Source organism: Ambystoma mexicanum, chromosome 13, assembly GCF_040938575.1.
Source record: "Ambystoma mexicanum isolate Mex_15411 chromosome 13, UKY_AmexF1_1, whole genome shotgun sequence".
In the NCBI taxonomy this organism is placed as follows: domain Eukaryota; kingdom Metazoa; phylum Chordata; class Amphibia; order Caudata; family Ambystomatidae; genus Ambystoma; species Ambystoma mexicanum.
In genome coordinates this window covers 698,469,660-698,490,015 of record NC_090938.1, presented here as the reverse complement: position 1 = coordinate 698,490,015, position 20,356 = coordinate 698,469,660, and the positions used below count along the sequence as shown (strand labels likewise).

General features: G+C 48.2%; 1 protein-coding gene across 2 annotated transcripts in view; it reads right to left on the bottom strand.

The window, feature by feature from the left end:
* Nucleotides 1-8,316: 8,316 nt before the first annotated feature.
* Nucleotides 8,317-20,356, bottom strand: part of THRA (thyroid hormone receptor alpha) — a 946,869-nt gene continuing 934,829 nt past the window's right edge. For both annotated transcript variants that reach the window (XM_069634782.1, XM_069634783.1), the window contains exon 10: nt 8,317-19,994. In XM_069634782.1, coding sequence (XP_069490883.1) covers nt 19,744-19,994 — 251 coding nt within the window. In that variant the 3' untranslated portion in view covers nt 8,317-19,743. The remainder of the gene's footprint in view (nt 19,995-20,356) is intronic.

Below are 20,356 nucleotides of genomic sequence, written 5' to 3'. Positions count from 1 at the left end.
GAAGAAGACAGTCACTGATGGAGCTGGATAATGAGGGAGACTGGTCCCATGGCTACAAGGAAGCCCATGATGGGTAACTCCGGAGGGCGGGAGGGGGGTCAGTGTGGGTCCGGTCATGGCCAGTAACAGGGGGCTTGCTGTGCCCTCAAGCCCCCCAACCTGGGCCACTAGCAAGGTGTGCCACCATCTTGGATCTCTTCATAGGGGGCGTTGACCCATAAGTTTGGCGTAGTCACCGACTTATAATGACTGGCTGTAGCCTTTAAGCCCAGGCCAAGCTCTAATGCTTTTCCCCAGGTGTGCAATTATTTGTTGTCAAAGTTTCTGTGTGTAGGGAGGGGCGCGTGCATGGAATTATTTGGTAAATGCATCATGGGTGGCGGGGGGGCAACTGGGGCAGGGGTCCCCTAGACTGAGCGACTCCACTGACATTGGGAGTATGAAAGGATTTCCTACCACCATAGTGCGACTTAATGCCAATCTGGCCACACACTTGACCTGGAAGAGAAAAAAACCACACCCACACCCCCACACACCCCCACCCCCACACACACACGCTTAGAACCTCTGGTGCCCCATGGATCGACTGTCTGGCACAAGGCTTCCTATAGTTTCATTTCTACCCCATGGATCAACTATCTGGCACAAGGCTTCCTATGGTCGTTCACTTCTACCCCATGGATCAACTGTTCTGCACAAGGCTTCCTATAGTCTTTCACTTCTATCCCATGGATCAACTGCCTGGCACAAGGCTTCCTATAGTCTTTCACTTCTACCACACAGTGGTAAAGTTAGCAGACTGTGTGTAGGTACTGAAGCACCTGCGCTAAGGAAACCATATAGGTCTTGAGCATTGAGTCACCCATCTTACAACTCTGTTGAGAGTCTGGGCACAGGTGCACCTGCCGAAAGTGTCACTCGTAGCACCTGGACGTGCTCTCGCCTTAGGGTTTCAATGTGGGTCTGAGCATTGAGGAACCGGTTCCAAGGTTCTGTTTTGGAATTGTGATTTACACCACACTCTGCTGCAATTTGCATGGTTCAGGGTAAGTTAGCGCGCTACCTAAGGTTAAGCTCTGGGATTTCAGCACTCTGACTTCAACGTGGCCCTATAGGTCCTCGCCAAAGAGGAACATAGCCCTCAGTGTTCTTATAGCTCATTGGGTCTGAGGCTCCTGATGGTTGTACAATGGTCCAGAGCATTAATGTTCCTACCACAAAATGGCTCCCTCTGCTGGTAACTTAGCGCTGTGGGCCAAGTGCCTGCTGAAAAGATACTTATTTTACAGAGCGGTTACATGAAGGATGGGTCTTTCTAGGTACATGCCGTTTTATGAACTCTGGCCTTTTCATGGTACACGGGTTAATATGAAGGCTGAACCTTGCTGGGTACATGGCTCGCCATGTAGGCTGAACTTTTCTTAGTACATGGCTCGCCATGAAAGCTGATCCTTGCTGGGTACATGGCTCCCCGTGAAGTTTGGACCTTTCCTGGTACAGGGCTCAGTATGAAGATTGGAGCTTAGTTGGTACATGGCTCACCAGGACCTCTAGCTAATGCCAACAGCATCTGGCATACACGCAACCACACGCAGAGATGTCTGCCACAAATTGGCAAAATTGTATTAAAAAATGGCAACTGAACCTATGGAACAATAGACTCAACCAATCTCAGGCACACAACGCTGTCCATTATCATTACAGGCTGAATACAGGGTAGGAGAATGCCAACTGGCACATGCCTATCCAGCACCACTGTAACACAGGGTTCCAGCCCCAACCTCATATTGTTTTGTACATGGCTCACCATGAAGCCTGGACCTTACTTGGTGTAGCTCACTAGGAAGATTGGAGCTTGCTTTGAACATGGCTCACTTCCAAGATTGAACTTTGCTTGGTACACAGCTCAATGCAGTCTGTGCCTTGCTTGGCCAATGTCTCACCACGAAGACTGAACCTTGGTTGGTACATGCCTCACCACGAAGGCTGAAACTTGGTTGGCACATGCCTCACCACGAAGACTGAACCTCGCATGGTCCATGTCTCACTTTAAGGCTGAGTCTTAATACACGACCCTCCATGAAGACTGAACCTCGCATGGTACATGCCTCACCATGAAGATTGAACTTTGCTTGGTACACGGCTCCCTGAAGTCTGTGCCTTGCTTGGTACATGGCTCACCACAAAGACTAAACTTTGCTTGGTACTCACCTCAACACGAGGACTAAGCCTTGCTTGGTACATGCCTCGTCATGAAGACAACCTTGCTTGGTACATGCCTCGTCATGAAGACAGAGCCTTGCTTGGCAAATGGTTCACCGTGAAATTTGGACCTTTCTTGGTAGATCTCACTATGAAGATTGGACCTTAGTTGGTACATGATTCACCCTGAAGGCTGAAACCTTATTGGTACACTGCTGCCCTTGAAGACGTACCCTTGCTTGCAACATGCCTCACCATGAAAGGCTGAGCCTTGCTTGGTAACGTGGCTCAACCTGAAGGCTGAAACATGCTTGGTACATGGCTTAGCCATGCACATGAAACATGATTTGCTATGACTTGCCCACAGGTGCATCATAAAAGCCTGGGATCTAAGGGTGGCTGCTGTTTGCTTTGCCTCGTCCTGCCCAATCATCCTTCAACTGAATCGAGTGTAACACTGGATCGCTACTCCTAGTGCCTTCCAGCTATGAATGGCCAGCACGAAATGAGTTCAATTCTATCCGGTGCCGGGTGAAACCCTGTCTACATGGCTTCAATTGTCCTAAACAGAAATCAGGGCAGGAGAGGAGGGGAATTAGAGGGCTGGCCGTGGAAATGGAATATTAAAAAGAGAAGATGTATGGAAGACAAAAAAAGATGAAGTGAAGGGGACAATGGACTAACTGAAGCGACTGACGAGGAAGTTCCCACATGTCTGGGAAAAAGACAATGGAAAAAATAATTTTAACACGTGACCTGCAGTTCATTTATAACACAGCCAATACCGTACCTGAGTTTGGTTTCTAAGCGCGGATCTGGGATTCAAACCTCTGTTGCTCTGCGTGGTCTTGCTTCCAAGACCAGCGCGTTGCCCCTGTGCTATCCTTCGATAGACCTTCACATAGACCTTCCCAGCAGGAGCAAGGCCATCCCCCATGGTGCCATCTTCCTTAGTGAACATTCCAGCTGAGCAGGTACAAATGACTTATACTGGATCCAGTTGATGACATGCAGATGTTTTGGAATCTATTGCGCTGGAATGTCCTTTTAACCAGTGGAATGCCTTTTATTAATTTTTTCACCTGGCGGATATAGTCCATTGTCCAAAACCCAACTGCTGAAACTGGATCCAGAACAAAGCATTTGAAATTGGTCAACTGGAAATTTAAACAAACAAAGGAGGTGTAAGGCTGCTTAACAGTGATTCTGTAAGGGCCATGCCATAGCAATATTTTGTAACACGAAAGAAAAAGGGGCTACAAACCTTGATGATCAATTGTTCAGCTGAGCATCTAAAATACTCATGAAGGTTTCGAACGGTCTCCGAGGGAGGAGAAAGGGCAGACAAGACTGGTGTTGTCCTATCTTGTCTCTTCAAAGAACAAATTAGTTATGTGGATTGGAGACTTCGTACTGAGAAGATGTTTGATATAAATCTAGAAAACTATTTAGGACAGAAGACAACGGGGATAGAGAAGGTTCTATATTTCCATGTCTATCTAAAACCCCATCCCTAATCAGCTCTGCCGAGCCGCCCATCTAAACGTGGAAAGAGTAAGGAAAAGGAAGTATATTTTCATTTTTGTTCTCTCATTGTTCCACCAATTCCTAATTTTTGACTTCGGTATCAGTTTCTTCGGACGTAGTTATGTTCACGGCAGGAGAGCCAGCATGGAGCCTTACTCGTGTGAAACGTTAAAAATATCGAATAGGCTGGCTGTCAAACAGTATTATGGCTGTGGTTACTTAATTGGCCAGTACTGTAGGTTGAACAAATCTAGAAATGTAACCAGGGTAACAACTATGCTGGGGCTCCCCATCAAATATACAAGACGATGACGTTAGCATATATAAAAAGACAAACCCTAATATTTGTTACTTTCCTCTGAGCCAAGATCAAATGGACTCGCACCCCTGCTGAGCTCCGCCATCTTCATCACTTGACACTTTGCCGGCTAGAAGTGTTGAGCATGCCAACAGCAAACGCTTTACCTAGGCTGCATGCCATTAGACGTCTCATGACGTCCTACAGTAGGAGGAAATGTGACTCCCCAGCACTGGGACAGCATACTACCTCCACCCCCCGCCAAAGAAGGGGGAAAACGGATATGATGTCATGGAGCAGCCACTCCCAATGACATCACTTCCTGCCGAGGCTCAACCCATGAATCTGAGGCAGGGGCCCTGTTTACGGATGTGAGGTTGACGTAAGTGCCAGAATGGCAACCTAGCGAGAGGATAACAATCCCTCCCCCACAGCACCCTATCCATGAAGTGCACACTGAGCCCCCTGTCCGACCAACCTTTATTGTTTTTGGGATTGTACTCACTTTCCTGGCTGCTTGTTACCACGGCAGTCTCAGGCGCTTCACTGGTGGCTAAATCATTCGGCCAAAACAACAGTCGGGTCCTTAGACTACATCCTATTTTAAATGAATACTTTGAAGATTTGTAAGAAGCAGTGAGAAACATTGTGAGAAAATATTTTGTAGAAGGCTGCGCAGCAGTGTAACCTTTATACAAAAGTGCATTCAAAAGAACACATTCAAAACAGTTACAAAATGTACACACAAAATCCCTGGACGTATTCTAAATTCATTGGATAACTACAAAAATGGCGATCTCCTAAATCAAACCTGGCGGACAACACGCATGGTGAAACAAAATACTTGCACATGAACCCACACGTGAAGCATATAATGCGTATAGATTCAGAGAACAGAAATACAAAATAAAGCAAAAATCACTAACTCAATTGCATGGTCTACCCCAAAGATGTAGACCTGACATTAATGCAGTTGTATGTGTGCCATGTGAAATAACCATTCATGGGTACATGCAAAGTCAACCCTTTTATCCTAACAAGCGGTATTAAAAGTAACTTGGACTAGATGAAAAGAGGCGACGTACGTTTTGGCTGCAGTGGCCGAATAGATTCTTGGCCCAGCCTTCCTCAGGGCGTAATTATTATTCGCCGGGGTGGATAGTTCATTGGGGTTAGTCTGTAACATAAAAATAAAAACGCAGCTATAACTCGGATTGTTAAGTACAAGTTAATTGGGCCTTGGATATGTAACACAGGTGAATTTAGACTGCTTTCTTACCTTTGGGGTAGACCATACAATTGAGTTAGTGATTTTTGCTTTATTTTGGATTTTTGTTCTCTGCATCTGTACACATGATATGTTTCATGTGTGGGTCTGTGTTCTAGTATTTTGTTTCACTATGCATGTTGTCCACCAGGTTTCATTTAGGAGATCAAGATTTTTGTATGGGTATGCAATGAATTTATAATATGGCCAGGGATTTTGTGTGCCCTTTTTATAGGGGTTTTGACTATGCCCGTTTGAATGCATTTTTGTATAAAGCTAATACTGCTACGCAGCCTCATACAAAATATGTTCTCACAACCATCTTCACTGCTTCTTATAAATCATAAACAATGTTCATAGGAAGCAGTCCAAGGACCCAGCTGCTGTTTTGATTTCATTAGGTACCCCGCGTGGTCCTTAGCTTGAATTAACCTTGGGGTTTCCCTTTATTGTTTTTTTTCTGTGCTGTCAATGTGAGCCTGGGAAGGAGAGAATCCTGCAATCCCCATACGCGTCTCCAGTTGCAAGCCGGGAAGGCAGGCACGTGTGATCTGTTCAGGCGCGGACCAGGTTTGCATGCTCTGGAACTTAGAGGGGGATGCCCCAGTGTTCATAGACCTTTTCATAACACCTTTATGAAGCTATCTGATCCTTCTGGGCACATTTGCAGACAATCAACCTTCAGCCTCATGGACTGTCTGGTCACTCGGGTACATTCATGCTGTACTATGGCCATAACAGAAAGTCAATCATTATGTATCAAAAAATATATTCACGTGGGCGCTGCCATAATTGCCACCCCTCTCTCCTGGCATTCGCCCCCCATTTGCCAGTTGTAGGGCAATTAAACGCCCTCAGTTGGAATCTTAGGCTACTTTCAGTTGTTGCAACCAACCCAAAACAGCATTCGCTGCCCTCGAAAGTTGCAGCTCAAGACAGGGTGGAATGGATAGGACACAGTTTGAAGCGGTTGGAAGAATCGCACCCTATCTGAAAGCACTTCGCCAACAAACAGGATCCACCGCAACCACGAAAGCAACACTCTATGCCGCCCATGCTTGGTCTCCAAGCTCATTCATGTAAATCCCACAATGCAATAGTTTGGGAAATTGAAATATGGGACCAGGACCCTGGAAATTATTCTCAAACGTTGCAACAATAATATTAAAATCAGCCACTGGTTCAGGGAACAGTGCAAATGGGACCTATTATCAGGATTGATAACCCCCGTTACTTGCGCTAGCCCTGGCTTTTAGACTTCTGGGCCCATACTCCTACTTAGGACAACAAAACTACAAGTCCCAGAATCCAAAGCATTGCTGGCTAAAAAGCCAGCACTAGCTTAAGATGAGTGACGTGACATGATCCAGTTTGCAGCGGTCTGCCATTTTCAGAGTAGTAACATCAGTGCAAGCGGCGGCAAGGTGAGGCCGTGCAAAGCACACGTGCTGAGGCCTGTGCCCCATGAAGCCTTGAGGTGAAGTGGAACTGTGTACCATTGACTTCGTGTGGGTAGAGTATAGGCGAGCCTTCTACCCCCGAGTCCATAGCAGATGAAGACTGGCCTACAGGGAAATCTGGAGATGTTCAACAAGCTCGTGACTCTGGAAGGCAGATGGGGCTGGGGTGGCAAGCTTGTTTGAGGCATGGCCCTGCCGTTAATTCGCCAGATGTCCCTGTGGGCCAGTCTGCTCTTGGAATATAGTGGCCTGGTTTGGTCCTTGAGGTAGGACTGCAAACAAAAAAAAAAGACTCGCTAGCCTTTCATACATCTACACCCCCCCAGAGTCAAACCTTGCAAAGATCTGCACACAGTAACCAGAACTGAACCTACTTCCGTTGTCTTAAGGAGGTTTTTAGCCTGTTTCCCCCCCCCAACATAATTGATAAAATCTGAGTATCATATGGTTTATAAGAGACCATGCCCTCACCACTCAGCCATCCTCAGCGCCCCTCACAAACAGAAATATCGCATAGCTGATAACACAGATGTGTAGACGCCACATACAGAAAATGACAAAAATGCATCCATTGCGAAAACGACAGTCCACAACAAACCTGACATGGGAAGGGCTAAACGACACTTTTGCCTCATTCAGCACAAGATGAAAATGCAGTTTTTCAAAACGGTTTGTGGTCGAAAACTGGCAGCAACAATGGCTTCCCTTTTGCCTGAGAGCAGCTGTTTCACCCAAACACCTAACACTGAATCGTCATCCGACTGTGGCATGGGTCGTCCCTCACATCATCTCGCATTGGGTCCACTTTTCGTGTCTGTGAAACTCTTTTCTTTGTTTTGTATGTATACATGGCTGTGGAATACATGAGCAGAGCGCTCCGATTCAGACCACACACCCGCGTTCTCTTCGGGCTTTTAGGCTAGTGTTCCAATGTTCCCATTAGAAAAAGCAGAGCAGCACGTCCATAGTTTACCCTCAGCTGTGAATGTGGGGCGAGGCTGAGGAAGGCGGGGTTTTGCGAATGTAAACCATATATTTCATATTGGTAGTATGACAGAAAACTGAAAATCTGGGGGCATGTCATCAAAGCTTCCGTCTGGCTCAATGTCCAACTCATTTTGTGTGTGCACTGCTGCTGATTTGTAGAAAAATAAAACAGGTAACTTAACGTTTACAAGTAGCATGAAGGAAAAAATGACAGCGTCCCGTTTCGTTCACACCTTCTGACCACATGTGTAGATTCACAATCCATTATAAAAACATTAAAATCCCGTGAGTGCCCGCGATTCATTTTCCTGAACATCAACTACACACAGTTCACATTGTTTTTCATGGAAAAATGGCTCTGTTTTTTTGTTCACCTCCCCCTTGATGCTTCTGTTCGGCTTCTCCTCATTCTCCATTTTGGAGGAGACGCCAGAGGCTTGTTTATGTTAAAGATGTGCCCAACGTCCCTCTAAAAATAGGCAACATACATGTGTAATGGCGCAGCACTGCCACTGGGCGACCCCAAAGACCAGCGCATGACGACCTCGAAACAGAAAACAAATGTGGACCAAATGTGCCTAGACCCGGCAAAAGTCTTTAATTAGCACCGAGGGCAGATTTTAATGTAAGAAAACCACATGAACTTTTTTCAGGGGGCTTGAGGGGAAGGCGCAGGTGCGACCAAAGTCGCCATGGCTTTTGTAAAATACACAATTATACAATATAAAAAAACAAATCAAATGTTCTGGACACAAAACTAAAGAGAGGGTCTGGTTACAAAACGAGCTCACAGAGGTAGGGGTACAGGCACCCACTGAGGACACCATAGAAGACTGTACAACTGAAGAATGAAGCAGAGAGATAGTTAAGCAGAGATATGTGGTCTACAAACAGGGGTCTGCAACCATCGGCTCGTCAGATGTTATGGACTTCAACTCCCATCAGCCATATGGCGTGGGATGATGGAAGTCTTAGTACAACCCATCTGGAAAGCCGCTGGTGTAGGCCTCTGGTCTACAGAGTCAGGTGGAGGACAGCAGCCAGTGGGTGGGATGGGCAGTGTGCAGAATAAAGGGGGCAGGAGGTTTAGGAAATGAGCAGCAAACTAAAAGAGGAGATCCTGAAAGAAAAAGTGAACAGCAACAGAACAAATAAGAAAATCAAACAAGCAAGAGAAGCAGGCATAGTACAGAAGAATAAAGAAACAAAACAGGGGGAGGATACGAGCTGCAGACAGAAGGCATGATAATCAGGAAAAAAAAGATCTAGAGGAGAGAACAGAAGTAGGAGACAGGGCAGAGAGTCTGCAAACAGAAACTAGAAGCAAGGCCCAGAGAAACAGTGTGAGGGAGAGTTTCAGGAGACAGAGGATCGCCAGGAACACTAGAACACAGCAGGACAGCTTGCCTGGACCAAGTGAGAGAGGATGAGTTATTGGGGACGAGAACCTGGAATAAGAGAAATGGTGGTGGGAGAGGGGCAGAAATTAGGAATGTGCCCGGTCAAGATACATATGTAATGGCACACAATAGCCACTGGGTGACACCGACGACCAGCACATGAGGGAGCGAATCAAAACCTGTGGGGAGAAACAGGAAAAAGAGAAATATAGGGGACCATGAACCTGAGAATCCAGTGAGACAGAGACTAGGCCAGGGAGGAGAATAGATGGAGCGAGTCAAAATCATCGAGGAGAAAAAGGAATAAGATAGAAGGGTTGTAGGGTGTTCTGGACACACAGGGCGAGGAGGAATAATAGAAGTGAGGGAGTCTGGAAACAGGAAAAGGCCAGAAATAAGAGAAATGTGAGTGTGGGTTTGGGGGAGAGTTTGGAAACAGGATAATAATGAATATGAGAACGAGAGGCGAGAGAGAGAGTATGGAAACTCAGAATAAGATAGGTGCCTGAACCAGGGACAAGCGAAAGAGAGGGAGGACTAGTCTGCGAAAAGACGGGCCCCTAGAACCAGTAAAACAGCCAGGGACATGGCAGAGAATGAGAAATTCGACCCAGAGTCATGAAGAGACAAGAAACAGGCACAATGGCATCTTGAGGGACATTGGTAGTGCTGTGACTTTAAAGTGCCCAACTACAATCTCCCCCCCTCTTGATAATCGCAACACCCACCCTACACTACCCCGCCCCCCCTCTACTGCTGATGAGGTCCTCAAACTCGGACCAGTACCCGTCTTACTCATGACATTCATAGCTCAGCACCCCTTGTGCCAGGGCCTAGCTGCCCCTTGCATACCTTGTGCAAGAGGAATACTTGCCCCTGAACTTCTTGTACTATGCCATTTGCGCCCCAGATTGACTTGTTGCCCAAGACACCCATTCCTGCACACCATGTGCCAGGGTATACGGGCCCGCACGTGCACTGCCAGGGCATTTGCACCCCAAAACACCCGTGCCAGGGCACTGTCACCTTAGAAAACAGGTCAGGCCATTTCAACCCAGTAAGATTGGTACCAGGCTATTCTTAATCAAGCACCCATCGCCTCACTGCATTCCCACGCAGCACCCACAGTGCCAAGGCATTACAATCCCGACAGACGCAAAAAAGAGCATTTCTATTCCCACACACATTACGGCAGGACTTTTCGGTGCCTGCATACATTACCACAAGAGAGAGGTCTGCCACGTTTGCTTTGGACTACAACTGCCATCAGCCCTAGCCAGCATAGTCAATGGCGAGGGATCATGGGAGTCAGAGGCCAAACCGCAGGTTACAGCCCCTGCCTTAGGATATTCCTGCTTGAGCACACTTTGTGTCAGTACATTCTCCTCCGAGCACATCCTTTGCGCCAGGAGGAACCCACTTTTACCAACATTAAACAAAAAAATATACATTTTAGTAACCCGTAAAAGTTGTTTCTTTTGTTTTTTAAAAAAATACACAGAAAATAAAACAAAACAAAAATAAAAGCATAGCTTAGTGAGAGATGTATCCCATTCCAAGAGCAGGTGCATATGTGTGTGGTGGTGGGGGGCAGAGGGGTGGGGGTGTCTTGGACGAGCAATACATTCAAATAACATCCTCTTTCAACAACAGCAAAGGATAGCGCCCCTCCCAATCACCCCCAGGCCCTCTCCCATTGCATCCTACTGAGGTAAGCATTAGTTCACTCCCATTTTGCCCCCTCCCCTGTCATTTCCCTCTGCGAAATACAGAAAAAACATTTGGGAAAGAGAATTCGAAAAAAAAACACTAGAACACATTTGCCGCAGACACAACAGGCCACCACAACATATCCTGTGCAGAAAGAGACAGACTCATTGATGTATGTTCTTAGTGCACCTGGCAGAAACAGGGTGTGGAGCCAAGACTGCGCCCGATCCTTCAACAATGGGGTGAACCCATGGCTGCACCCAGGATTCATCCTGCAACAGCGGTTACAGGCTGCGTCTCCTGAGCAAATCCTGCAGCGGCTGATACAGGACACATCCTGAGCAGATACCGCAGCAGCGGACACAGGCCACACCCTGAGAAGCTTCTCCAGCTGCAGATATGTGCTGTGCACACTGAACAGATCTAGCTGTGGTGGAGGCAGGCTGCGCCGTCAGTGGATCCTGCAGCCACAGATAGAGGCTGCGCGACCTGTGCGTATCCAGGCTGCATGCCCTGAGTAACTCCTGCAGCAGCTGATACAGGCCGCGCGCCCTGAGCAAACCTTGCGGAGGTGGATTCAGGCTGCATCGGATGGATATTGCAGAAGTTGAGAGGCCGGGTAGAGCAGATCCAGGTGATGGGGGACGCAAGACCAAGATGCACCCTGGTCAAATCCTGCAGCAGTGGATATAGGCTGTGCCTTGGGCAAGTCCGGCAGTGGCGGCAGAAGGCTGCATCCCCTGCTAAGTGCAAAAGTGAAAGGAGCTGCAGTAGTTCAGAGTTCATTGGCAGATGAAACACAAGCGCCCTCAGCGTCTTTGCCGCTTTTGAGGTTGTCTCCTTTTAATCTTTTTTTGTTCTCGTTTGCCTGTTTTTCCGCTTTCCTCAGTTGGTTCCCCTCGGGGGAAATAGAAATAGGGAAAAGGAGGGGATGTGAAGGAAGGGACATGCCTCCCTGCTCATGCCAGGCCTGAGAGTTGGGAGTCAGGACTCCCCAGATGGACCCGGAGCCCCCACAAGCACCCGCCCTCCCTAGCACCTCTTTCTGTTGGCGGCTGTGGTGTAGAGGCGAGACCACCGAAAAGCCGCAGGCACCAGAATCCACTTGTGGTTTGCAATTGAGAAGGTTGGCATCTTCTGATCCTCCAGGGAGGAGGGGGTGGGGGGTGTGTGCGCTTGATTCAGAGAGCTGCAGTCGATAGAAGCCCCCACGTAGTTGACAGTGAGGACGTTCCCACAGACCCATGAACTGTCTCCATGGAAGGGTCACCATGTTCCCCGAAAGATTCCTTGAGTGAGGGGTGCGCCAAAGAGAAAGTCCAAAGGCAGTCTCGGAAAAGGGAGGGAGTGGAAACTCTGAGCGGTGCTGGGGGAAGGGAGCGGGTGGCAATAAACATTCTGATTGAGGAAATAAGGGGTGGTGGGGGCAGGGCTCAGGAAGGAGGAGGTGATAGTGGAACTCCTTAAAGAAAATACTCTGGGGATTCTGGCCAGCAGCTCTAATAAGTAAAACACCCGCAAGGCTAAAGGTCATGAGGTGCAAGGAGAGGTCACGTGGCTAGCGAACAACAAAGGAAGTGCAGGGAGAAGAGGCGAGGGAGAGGATCAAAGAAGGCGCCAGGGAAGGGGGCATGGGGCAAGTTGTGCCCCGAGAGGCTGCACAAGGATGAAAAGGTAAGGGCGAGGGCAGGAGTCAGTGTGAATAGAGGCAGAGACCAGGGGTGCGTGGAGAGGTTGCATGGGGAGAGGCAGGGTGCTGCAGAGAAATTGAATGGGGGGGGTCAGTGATGAGGGTTGTATAGGCAGTTCATAGGCGGGGCAGAGGTCAAGGAAAGGGCCAGATATCCGAGGCAAGGAGAGACCATAGGGAAGCAGAGATTGAGGGGAGGGGTAAAGTTCAAGGTAGGAGCACAGATGACAAGCAAGGAGAGGATGTGAGGAAGGGTCAGAGGTCAGGAAGGAGGAGATGTCAAGGTGGAGCAGCAGAGGTCAGGAAGGAGAAGATGCTATGGGGGAAGAGGCAGAGGTTAGGGAGCTAGGGGTGTAAGGTCATATGTACACACAGAGTGTCTACGAGAGGGGCAAAGGTCAGGGGGGAATTGAAAATCCATAGGGATGTTGTCCAATCAGTATGATTGAAAGTCCGCGGGTAACAGGGGGCAGAGGTCAAGGGTTGGTAGAAAAAATAAAATCCAGATCCTTAAAAAGCTCCGGAACTGAACAATGGCTTGGATTCTGTAAGACACAGTGCAGACTTTCCAAGAGGGGTGACCCACACCCCATTCCCGCACGCAATCCCAATCTCCCCACCCTGGTGGGGATTCTGTGTGTTTAAATTCTACTCTGAATGTACGCGTTGTTTTATATTTATTTAGCTTCCGCCACTCTCCTTCCTTGAGGTACGTGGGTATAGTGACTGGAAAGAGATTCCCATGTGAAGCGGAGGACAGCGAAGGGGGGGGCAGGGAAGTGGTACGTGTTCCTGTCCCAGGTCTGGCCTGTGAAGTCATGGCTTCCTTGAGAAGATTGGACCTCCGAATGCCGGCAGCCAATGGGCTGTGCGGGTTTGGGAAGCAGGAAAGGTGGAGCACTTGACACTGCTGGTCACTTTTAGTTTGGGCTGGTGATGCTGGGTGGAATTTCTTGGGTGGAGCGGGGAGGGTCTCACTGCTGCACCCAAACTCGCGCCAGTAGGGAGGGTCTCTGAGAGGATGTATCAGGGCACGGCCACGTGGACAGGACTGGAGAGTCTCATCTAGAGCCGGTGACTTGGGAAGCACTTCCGGCATGAACACACGTTCCTCCCGCAAGAACGAAGATCCCTGGGAGGGTTCCAAGTCACACCTACCAGGTCTATCCCTGAAGGTGGGGTCCCCAGATGAGGTCTACGGGGGAGTACCGAGCCTGGTGACCACCCGACTGTTCATTACCAAGAGCTGCCCCGAGTCTCATCCCCCACTCGCCCCACTAGCCACATCTACAAAGTGTATTCCTCGGAGTAGCCGGCCGAGATGCGAGGCCGCTGCTGGGAGTACCCCCTTCTAGGGCGGGCATACCAATCTGTGCACCTTACTTGAGATCTAAAAGGTGTTCAGAACCCCAAGACTAGCAAGCCAGATCTACTAGGTCTTCTTAACCCAAACACCCTCATGCTGCACCCACACATAATCTGCACCCCTCCTGCTCAGGCCGCTTCTCTCTGCTGCGGCGTGACCTGCCATTGCGCCTTACATGTGTCAGCTTTTGCACCAGTGGGAACTTATCAAACTGCCGGTTCAAGAAAGCCTTCGCTGGCCCAGTAGACGCCGGGCTCGGTGAATAAAAGGGGTTTTTGGTACAAACTGGATCAAGGGTAGACAATTATTCTGCTCGTGCAAGGAGAAGTGCAGCCCCCTGCTGGTAGGAACCAGGGGAGCAAATATTTGGTGATTGCAGGAGCAAAGTGCTAACAATGTTTGGGGGGAGGGGGCAGTTCTTTAGCCAGGATACTGGGGTTAAGGCCCCCAGCCTTTTCTGAAAAGCTTCCTGGGATCTTTAACGTCCAGACGCACGGACGGGACTTGGTTTAACGTCTCCTCCGAAGGACAGGCCGCTGCGGTTCTTTCGCCCTTCTCAGGCGTGATATGTTGACCCCCAGTTATTGCATCGCTGGAGGAGCCCTCCCTCCCCAAGGTCTGCTGCTTAATGGAGACTGCGTCCCATCGTGCTTTGCAGAGCTTGTGCGCGTGGGGGTTGGGGGGCGAGGGAGAGAGAAGGTGCTTGAGGCTAACACAAAGCCAATGTGAATAGCCTTCCCTCAGTGGCAGCACTGCGGGGGTTACTGTGCAAATCTCAGTTGGGGTTGTAGGGTCGGACACATGGGATCTGCCCTAAGTAGAGTCTCTTTGGCCTTCAAAATCCCCAAAGAAAGAGAGGGTCCCTCCTTTCCATTGGATTCCTATTAGAAAGTGCACTGTCCCCTGCAGCCAGTGTCACATTGCCCATCAAGGAGGGGCCTAAGCCCCATAAACGCATAAAGAAGTCTTGACTGGAGGAGGCTGCACACCATGTAGTTGACCAAGAGGGGGCACACAGCGATGCAGAAATAGACCTAACTGTCTTCAATGAAAATGGTCTTGCAGGATAGGCAGACACAGTAGTGCAGCAGCGACGCCTAGTGGCCAATGTGAGAATGGCATCAGCTGAGGTGCAGGACACACAGAGCAATGTGCTGCAGAGGCACTTTGGGGCTGATTCGCAAGGGTTAACCCTGGAGCAAATGAGGACATGCCGATAAGCAGCTCCGATTCAGATTGGTTATCAGGAACCTGTTTCACAAAGCCGATGAACTGGCGCAAACCCCGAAGTGCAAACGCGATCTACAAAGATTCGCTGAAGGGCATTGGAGAGAGATGTTCCCAGCGCGTCTAGATGTGCAACAGATTCGAATGTGCAACCTCCCAGAGCTAGGCCTTTATCACAAACAGCCAAAAAAAGAGGCGCCGCTCTGCGAGAACGAACACAGCTAAATGACCTGTTCTTGGGGAAGGTGCCCACTCGAGAGTCTGCAGCCACACTTTATTACAAACAGGTTGCATGTTTTTTTTCTTTTTTTTTAATGAACACGTGAGTGTTCACCTTGATCAACTGTTTATAGGAAAATGAGAAACATATGCTGGGACAATGGATGAAATTAGTGTATTATCATGCACTCTGTATTTTGCAAATTGATTAATTACTGGGAGCAATTAATTTGTATTTTATAGAGAATGGTTGAGTAGAGCAAGATCATTGGTAATGCACTTTTTTAGCATAATAAAATTAGGATGTTATCCATGATATTTTTGAAGGTGTGTCAACTAGTCTTTTTTTAACAAACAATATATTTATATATTATACATTTGTAACCATTTGGAATAAAGATGTATAGCGCCGGGTGGTTGCACAATCTAACCGGCGCCATCTCTCTATAGGCAATGCTCATTGGTGCAGCCGCCATGATTGTGAGGGTATATTGAACAGCAAATCGCAGTAAAGGACCGCTGTGATATTTCAGAGAGGCGGGGGGTCCATTTAACATCAGTGCCCCGCTGGAGTAGAGACACTCCTTTTTAAGGATGGAGAGCATTCGGGCACCACCTTCCGCTTCCGGAGCCGACGCACAGAAAGTCACCGGTCTCAGACGAAGGGAGGACTGTGTCGACCACGTGGAAGGAGAATGGTAGTCAAGTACTGGATGGTCACGCTGTTAACGAGTAGCTGCTCTATTCTCGGCGTTAATTATTCATCATTTGGAAATCCCTGCATGCAACGCGTCATTTTGTGCGTTGTCCCACAGAACAGTGAAGCAGGAAGATTAAAAAAAATTCTCTGAACCAGGGGTGTTGCTAGGTCTGGAAAAGATCCGGGGCTATGCTAATATCGGGACTGCCGGGACTCGGGGCTAGCTAGCTTTTTGGTTGTAGTCGCTGAGCTTCTATCCGGGGCTACAACCAAAAGACCCAGGGCTATAGCCCCCCATACGATGCCTCTGAAGTCTGAACACGTCTTGAAAATGCAGTGTTAGGCAGACTCTTAGAGAAGACTACTTGGCCCTCTCGGGATGATAGCTCAGGGGCAACGTGCTCACCTTGGAAGCAAGAGCACACGGAGCAACAGGTACGATCCCCGGGTCCGCACTCTGGGTATTAAGTGCGTTCTAAATAACCTATCATAGCATATCTTGCAAGGGAAATAAATCCTTCAAAGCAGGAGAGGCAGGCGTTAAGGAATAAGGACTGCAGCGTCTTGGCATGCACACCTGTGCCTGAATGAATCGATTACTGTTCAGAGGCAATCATTTAATCTCTTCTCTTCTGTACAGCACGTACTCTTAGATGTGCAAACCACGAAAGGCCGCTTCCTCTATGAGCGAAGATTCGCCCTGAAGAATTGCTCAAAAGCAATCAGACAACTAGAAGCACATGTTGGCAAAACAGCCATATTTTGCAATTACTGGAGCAGTGGATTTAATGAGTATCTTTTGATGTATCTTAATGTTTTTGTGCATGCTGTAAATGGATTAATAAATATATATATTACTGTATTTCACAGAGATGTATCTTGTTAGAATCATTAAATGTTGACTTCTTTAATTATATTAGGATGGGGGGTAGCTCTGGGGTAACACACTCGCCTTGGGGACAAGACTATGTGGTGCAACATGCATTCAGTACCTGGTCCAGCGCTTAGAAGCTGGAGCAGTTCGGCATTAAGCACGATATATTATGATGAATTAAATAAAAATTAATAAAATGTAACAGAAGGTATGCTGACGTCTAAACAAAAAAAAGGATGTAACCTGTTTTGTGTTAAGTAACCAGATCTGCACCAGTTTTAGGCTTTAACAATCAGTTATATGGTGGTAGGTGCAAATCTGAGATGTTTTTTTCCTTATTTGCTCCAGAGCAAGTCTTTGAGTAGCCGTCCCTTTGTGTCCACAGCACTAGTTGAGGCTCCAAGCAGAATCTGGTGCAGCAATGACACCAAGTGGTCAGTCATATTATGACATTGGCTACGGTACTGGGGTGAGCAGACATACTATGAAGCAGCAGTGACATCTTGTGTCGAATCACAGTATGACATGGGGTGAAGTGCTGGCAGGGTAAGGCAGACACTGGTGCAGTAGGCAGTGACACCCAGCAGACAAAGCATGGCATGGGCTAAGGTCCAGGAGAGAGCAGCAGAGCGACCAACGCCCAGTAGCCAATTAGAGGATGGCATTGGTGTCCGTGATGCAGTCACCCAACTCATCTGTGTTTCCTAAGCTGTGTTCCACATGTATCAGAAATGTGTGACTCAGGAGGCCTAGGGAGCTTCATCTCAAACTAGTGCAACATTCATTGAAAGGGGCATTCAAGTGTCTATGGGGTCATTACCCGGTGGGCGGTGCAGGTTAAGTGCAGTGGTATTACCATATACCGGCACATTAACTCATCGCAGATGGAGGATTCACCTCCAGCTATGAGCTGGAGGTAAATCTGCAGACTTTCTGACCATTTTTGGTTGAATTACCGCCGCAGAATCACTGTTGTAATTCCTCAGAAAATGCCCCATTGAGTCCTATGGTACGGTAATACCTCCAGATCAAGTGGCGGCAACAGTAATTCTGTTGGGCGGTATTCCAGCAGATGTACCACTAGAATACCCCCCCAGCTCGTAATGACCCCCGATGTCTTTTGTATTCTAATGCCCCCTGACCCTTGCCTACTACCAAGGACTGTGATGAAAGCAAAATCCCACCCATTTAATGGTGGTTAGTCAGGGTTTGGGAGCGCAGATCGACTAAATATCTTCCCTCCAAGGCCCTATCGAAGCGAGCCTGCATAGCCGCTTACAGGGCCTGCCCACCAAGGAAAGGGTGTGGAATGTCCTGCCTACTGCAGCGTCCCTGTCCTACAATGGAGCTTGCCTGCCCAACCCAGAAAGGAAACTGCCTTCCCCAGTGGTACCAGTCTGTCCTGTAATGGAAGCATGCTTGCCCTAAAATGTAGCGCGCCCGTTTAGTAGATTTTCTGTCCTTTCTGTTCCATAATGTGGCTTGCCTGCCCCACAGTGTAATCTGCCTCTCCAGTGAACGATGCTTTCTGTCCCTCCATGGAGTCGGCTAGTGGCATGATGGAGCCCGCACAGGTTTGGGGTGGGGAAATGTTTTGTGACTGTGGCGGTCTAAGGAGGTCAAATTCGGGTCCACTGACATGTGTTACGGCCCCTAGTAATACATTCTGCTTCCTTTCTCCGTTTCGTGGCTATGCCCTGGGGAAGGAAGTGTTCCAAGGGGCTTACTTAGTGGCTTTGAACAAAAGTGCTTTCAATTTAAATCCTCCTGCTTTTGGGTGCCTCACACAGCGAATAAGAAGTTCAAATTGATTGTCGTGGTGCATAGATGTTTGGCGCAGACAGTGCGCAGGATTCAGGGTGGGGGGGGTTCTCATTCCTATGAACCTTTTTTGACAGCAGAAGCTATGCTTCAGTGAGGCCAGGCATGGGTTCTGGGACAGGAAGTCGATCCTATTTTGTTGATTTTTTTTCCTTTTTGTTTTTATGAGTAAAAATAAAATATGGGAGGTGTATGGGCAACTTTGTTTCCCAAACTAAACAATAAAAATACAAAACCAGTTAAAAAGACATGAAAAAAAAACTAGTTCGTTCTGTTACGTGAACGTGAGCAGCCATGTTGCCTGCTGCAAATGATGACCTATCACATAGGCAAGGAAAGGATTCACGAACTGAAACAAAAAAGGGACTAGACAGGCAGAGTACTGCGACAGCCATCTTGTGTTGGGGGCATTTCCAGACGCTCTAATGGATGCACTGCTGGGATATCTGTAGTGTTTATATTATTTAGGTAAGAAAATATGATGATTAATCACCACTTACCAAGACACACCCATTACCATAAAAATAAATGTTTCATTATATGATCATCTCTTTTCTCAGTTAAATTGTGAGCTTCTTGGTTTCTTGCCTAAAAATATGTTAACTGCATCTCTCTCCTCTGGCCTCACTTTGCAGTGAGTGGGAGCACCCATGATTAATCAAAGATGGCCGTTCTGCTGTGGAAGGCGACATTGACAAGGAGCTGCATGCTCTAAGCCCCATGTTTTTTTTAAAGGGACACTCCCTTCGCCTCCTTCCCAGATTATCTAAACGTCGTGCCTTAGTGGAGAGCGTCCCCCCACCTGTTGCCTTCTGCTGGCTTTGCGGTACCGGGAAACATGGGGGAGGGGTTGGCGGGGATCATCAGCAATTCTGCAGAAAGTCTTATGTCTTCAAGAGTCTCACTTTTGTCTTTAAATAAAAACAAAAAAGGACCCCCCCTCAAGAAATAAAAATTCAAGCAGGGGGCTAGCTGGGTTGCTTCCGCCGCATCGCTCAAACTTCCTGGTCTTCGAACACCTCGAGGAAGAGGGGCGGGAAGAGCTCTGTGGGGCATTCCACCTTCATGTGCAGGAAGCGGCTGGCGTGGCACGCCCCGATCATGCGCAGGTCCGTCACCTTCATCAAGAGCTTGGGCCAGAAGTGCGGAATGTGGTGCTTCCGGTAGTTGATGTAGTGTTCGAAGGCGAGGAGGTAGGTCTCCTGACATTTCTCCACCTTGTCGATGCTGGTCAGGCCCGAGCGATCTGAGGGGAGATAAAACACCCAGTTCCAGCTGAGTCTGGCGGGACACAAAACGACAAGAGAAAACACATAGGGTGCCGCTCCTAGGAAGCTGCAAGCCAAGAGACGCGCACTGCTAGTGTGCTTAAATGGCTCTGCGCTACAACGTATGGCACATCAACAGCTCTGGGCCTTCCTCCTGCGGCACACATATAACTCCAGGACTTATTCCAATGGCTCATATATCCTCACTGCCCATCTCTGTACTATGTGTCATGCACTTTATGCAATTCTGTATTGTCTCAATTGTATGAAAATGGATAAACCTATGTACCTGTAAGAAACGTGCCCAGATACCCAAGGGTTCGGTGCGCTATACAAATAA